The sequence below is a fragment of the Montipora foliosa genome, chromosome 2 (assembly GCF_036669935.1).
Source record: "Montipora foliosa isolate CH-2021 chromosome 2, ASM3666993v2, whole genome shotgun sequence".
Classification (NCBI taxonomy): Eukaryota; Metazoa; Cnidaria; class Anthozoa; order Scleractinia; family Acroporidae; genus Montipora; species Montipora foliosa.
The window spans coordinates 26,846,504-26,851,503 of NC_090870.1; the positions used below are offsets into that span (position 1 = coordinate 26,846,504).

Here is a 5,000-nt window from a genome sequence, read left to right on the forward strand (position 1 = left end):
ATTGGTGTTTTTTCTGCGCGTGCCGTCACCACTGACATTCCCGTTCGATCTGTTGCTAAATCAGCCTATTATGCATAAACCCCAAGTTCAAATAAACTTAACAAGGAAAGTCTGAACCTGAAAAGAAAAACTTCAAGGGTGAAAAGCTTGCTATCATCGGGGGCCATTCCATTTAAAATCCACACCCCCCTGTTGACAAGATTTTCTGGGGGGGACCTGAAGAGCATTTCTGAGGGGGTCCATGTGTCAGCATCCTGTCATCTTTCAGATATTTCTGAAGGGTATTGGAAAAAATCCCCATTCTTCTGAGGCTGGAAATAAAATATCAACTTTCTCTGAAGGGAGGAATGTGTCGGCACTTTGATCTCCTCCTTCTTAAGGTGTGAAATTCGCACAATCTCGCCAACAGGACGGGGGGGGGGGGGGGGTGGATTTTAAATGGAATGGCCCCAGTCTTAGCTTGTTAATTTAAAGTGCTCGATTAATGCATGTACATGCCCAACTTTAATTCTTGATTTACAGGAATATTGCGAAACACGGGGTAGAAATTAATAAGGGTGTTTAGAAAATTAGTTCTTCATTAAGTTTTCGAAAAATACACGTATGATCGACGATATACGCTAGTCGCTACATGTACATTAACAGCGTTAAATTAAACTAACCTAGTCTTTTTTGAAGAGGCGAAGGCTTTATTAATCTTGAAAGACGAACATCTTCCGTTGTGATAACCTTAAACAAAACAAAGATGATTTATCGATGAATCAAAATTTGCTGGTCACAAGATCATGTCAAAAACCAAATATAAGCTAAGCTAAAAAGACAATGGGTACGAAACAATTGGTGATCTTTTTCTAACCTCAGAACCATCTCCTCCGTCTGATGCAGGCACAAAAACTCCGTTAGTTTGTTTGGACATTTAAATGATACTTTACTCTTGAATCTACCTCATCGCCGGTCTTCTGTTAAGAACTCTTCACCGGAAAATTTTGTCTTCCCCTGCGCCATTTACAAATCACACTACCCGCAAGGTACCATAGGATTTCTCTTGGTTTTAAATTACAAATTATGGTTTCTGACATGACAATCTTATACCTATTGGTAGAAACCGCAATTTTCAAAAGGTAATTTCCAAGATGGCGACCACACGGAGTCTTCCTGTTATCTTAAAAAAGTTCGATCACACTTTTGAGCCGTGCTCAATTAAAGCCGCAGAAGTCTCAAGAAAATGTCGTATATTGGCAACGCTTGGCTTTGATCGTTCACTCAAGCTGTGGAACTTGAAGAATGATGCATGTTGTTGTCTTGCGCATGTGAAACAGTAAGATTGTTTTCTGTCAGCAACTACAAAATTCAGGGCCACCACATGCGATTGGTCGGTAGCTTTTGAAGAACAAAACATATAACATTAATATGCCCAACGGTATGCGAATAAGTGTGCCCGGCCCTGCATTCTGTAGTCGTGCCTTATAGAAGGTATCACATTTTCAAGTGAAGCTATGATCCTCGCAGGGGACATTCCATTTATAATCCGAACCCCCCCCCCCCCCCCTTCATGGATGATTAGATTCCTACTGGTTGGATTTTTGTCGGAACGCTTTGAAAAAACCTTTCCTACCCCTTCACTTTTTTGTCGGTGCCTTTGAAAAAGATTCCTACCGGTGGAATTCTGATGGACTTCATCCATAGGGGGGTGGGGGGGGGGGTCGGATTATAAATGGAATGTCCCCAGTTATGAGTGTAATTCTTGCAACTGCGTAAAGAAGCCTGAAAAATTCAGGACTTCAACGGGGTTTGAACCCGTGAGCTTGCGATACCGGTGCGACGCTCTAACCAACTGAGCTATCAACCCACTGACATTGGGAGCTGGTCATTTGTGGGTTCCAATGTTCCGTGAAAAATGAATCAACGATCTGAGGGAGCTTCTCCAAATTAATATCGGAAATTTTGGTTTCCGATGTCGCTATCGGCATTTTCTGATTCCGCTAGCTGCTTGTGTCTGACTCAAGCATTTCCGATTTGAGCTTTCAAAATTCTGATAAAATCGCACATCAATCTAGAATGGCATATCGGCACGCAATGCCATGTGCTTTGTTTTTACATCACAGCTGTGCATGTCTTCCTACAATATAGGTCCACAACATATACTACAATCCTCCTTTCTTTGAAATACGTGTTGATCAAACAGAATGTAACAAAACTAAATCTAAACACCTAAATATATCAAAATGTCTTTGAATGTCTTTTGTAGCCGAATTATAGATAATCAGGACTAACTCGGAAACAAAAATCCAAAACATCAACAAACAGTGCAGTTAAATAAGAGCTAGTCCATAAATGCTTTATTCTGGGTTGAGCCTAATGCATCCCAGAACATAATCGTGACATCTAGATGGCACTTTCCTAACTCTAGAAGGACGTAAGGAAGCAGTAGAATCACTCTGTGCCAAAGGAGGATCTGCCTGTTTACACTCTGGTGGGTTAACCTTCTCGGATGGTTGTTGCTTGTGTTTGCGGGTACTTTTAATACTTGACTTTCCGGGTTAGCTGCCAGATGTCTGTCTCCCATAGCATCTGATGATTCAGCCTTGGGTTTAAGATCCTCACGCTCCAGATACCTTTTGACACAGGTCACATTTCGTCGGTACTGTACACCATCAGCCTCAACAAGAACACTGTTTCCATTTTTCTGAACAACTGTAAAAGGTACATTGTACTTGTTTGAATGGTGTTGACAACTTATTGTCTCTCTCCTGCCTGAGTAACACTTTGTCACCTTTCTGAATTTCATTTTCGCATGCATTTCTTTTGCAGTCCGCATGCATGACTTATTGTGTACATTTTCCCTTTCTCCTTTCTTTCACTGTCGCAGTCTTTGACTTCATCTGCACAGGTAAACTCCTGAAGCTGTGGTAACTTCAATCGGCGACAAAATTAGTTGAGACAGTTGCCAACAGAGCACACTGGTAAGGACACATTCATTGTTTGCAAAGAAAACTTGTCCAAAAAGTACGTTTCCGAGATACCCCTCCCTCCCCCACCCTAATCAATGTTGTACCGCTGTCGACAAGGCTCGTAGAAAACAGAAAAAACACAACATTGTCCTGGGGGTGCGGGGGAGGGGGCCATTTTCGCACCGAGCTTGAAATCGACTCTAAAGGATAAAAGTGTCTCAACAATTTTGACGCCGATTGTCTGTATGAAAAAACTTTGCATGAAGTGTAATGATGACTTCTGATAAGCTGTTTTTGCATTAATATATGAAATATACACATTTCAATAGCGTCTTTAAGCGTTTTCATGTCATATAGGAATCAGAACATACATAAATCACCTTTTTCTTTATTACGGTGATGTAACAGTCACTGGTGTGATTGCAGACATTTCAGTGTCGAATATGGTTTTCACACAGAACATTTCTGACGAGATAAGGGCATGTATACGCTTGCCATCTATTTGCGAAGGGCGGAAAGTGAATGATATTGTCAGGGAAAGTGATATCTCACGGGCTTCGATGTACCGCATTCTAAAAAATGAGAAATTTAAACGCAAGTAATCACTACCGAGAACGTCAATTACAACGGCCAAAATGTGAATGTCGAACGTCCAGCGAAGTTAATTTCACGCCACAAACACTTATTATTGAGAGAAAGGACATCGTACTAAATAATGACAATTTCAAGACGATTTGTGCAGTGTTTTGGATTTGACATACCTTGAAATAAAGTGACACTTTCGGAACATTGCGTGACGTTTAGCATTCCCTTTTGAAATTCACCATACATAATTCCATTTCAACTTGTTACAAGGGGTATAAGCCATAAAAAAGAGGGAAATATAAATAGCAAAGACGGTTTATAACTCCTGGGACAAAAAAAGAACAGCAAACAGTGCTGTACTCTGATTTTAGGAACTCCGCGGAGGAGTGGCCACGAGTAACCACGAGTAACCTCGAGTAACCATAATTAACAAGTAGAATAATTACATTATCTTTTTAGAATAATCTTGTGGTTACTCGTGGTTACTCGTGGTTACTCGTGGTTACTCGTGGTAAATGAGAAAATATTCTTTCTTTACGCCCAAAAACATTCATTTCCCACCAAAACCAGCTCTGCAAAGCATCTGCGACAATGTGGAAGGTCTTTTTGCACCGACCTAGCAATTTGAGCGTGAAAAGTAAATGTGTTCCCCGGCTGTAATAGCCACCATGTCTGTTTCGTGTTCATCTGCGACACCGCTTCCACCAACAAAATGCGCTTCTTCTGATGAATTGTAGTTAGAGGCATAACCCTTTACCAAATCCATACTTTAACGCTACTCACAAATAGCGTATAAAAGAAGGCCAAAATGAACAGGTCCTTTGCATTTACGTCACAATCTTCGCTTCGCACAGGACAACGAATTTTTCATATTCGAAAACGAGAATAATAAACTATCCGCAATTTTTTAGACCTGTAAAAAGTCTTTCACTCATGCGGTCATATTGACAGACAGAGTGGACTATAGGTGCCCGTATAAAGGGTATAAAAGAAGTTTTCTGAAACAGACAATCGGCGACAAAATTAGTTGAGACAGTTGCCAACAGAGCACACTGGTAAGGACACATTCATTGTTTGCAAAGAAAACTTGTCCAAAAAGTACGTTTCCGAGATACCCCTCCCTCCCCCACCCTAATCAATGTTGTACCGCTGTCGACAAGGCTCGTAGAAAACAGAAAAAACACAACATTGTCCTGGGGGTGCGGGGGAGGGGGCCATTTTCGCACAGAGCTTGAAATCGACTCTAAAGGATAAAAGTGTCTCAACAATTTTGACGCCGATTGTTGGTTCGAATCTTCCGGCCAAACTACAATTCTGTAGGGCTAACCCCAGTTGTTGAATGCAGTGTACTGCAATACATCATCAAGAAATCATCCATCTGCGATCTCAATCACGACGCTCTGCTTGAGCAATACATGTACATAAGCGTTTCAGAATAATGTGGTTCTGCCTTTCATGTTCTCC

The 5,000-nt window shown here is 41.2% G+C and overlaps 2 protein-coding genes across 4 annotated transcripts in view; one reads left to right on the plus strand and one right to left on the minus strand.

Annotated features, from left to right (window-relative positions):
- The window catches only part of LOC137992763 (protein FAM219A-like), a 6,158-nt gene extending 5,124 nt beyond the window's left edge, over nucleotides 1-1,034 (minus strand). The window contains exons 1-2 of the mRNA XM_068838270.1: nucleotides 857-1,034; nucleotides 663-729 (exon numbers count right to left, since the gene is read on the minus strand). Coding sequence (XP_068694371.1) covers nucleotides 663-729; nucleotides 857-916 — 127 coding nt within the window. The 5' untranslated portion in view covers nucleotides 917-1,034. The remainder of the gene's footprint in view (nucleotides 1-662; nucleotides 730-856) is intronic.
- A 10-nt stretch (nucleotides 1,035-1,044) lies between these two features.
- LOC137992762 (spatacsin-like) overlaps nucleotides 1,045-5,000 on the plus strand; it is an 89,964-nt gene continuing 86,008 nt past the window's right edge. For all 3 annotated transcript variants that reach the window (XM_068838267.1, XM_068838269.1, XM_068838268.1), the window contains exon 1: nucleotides 1,045-1,318. In XM_068838267.1, coding sequence (XP_068694368.1) covers nucleotides 1,134-1,318 — 185 coding nt within the window. In that variant the 5' untranslated portion in view covers nucleotides 1,045-1,133. The remainder of the gene's footprint in view (nucleotides 1,319-5,000) is intronic.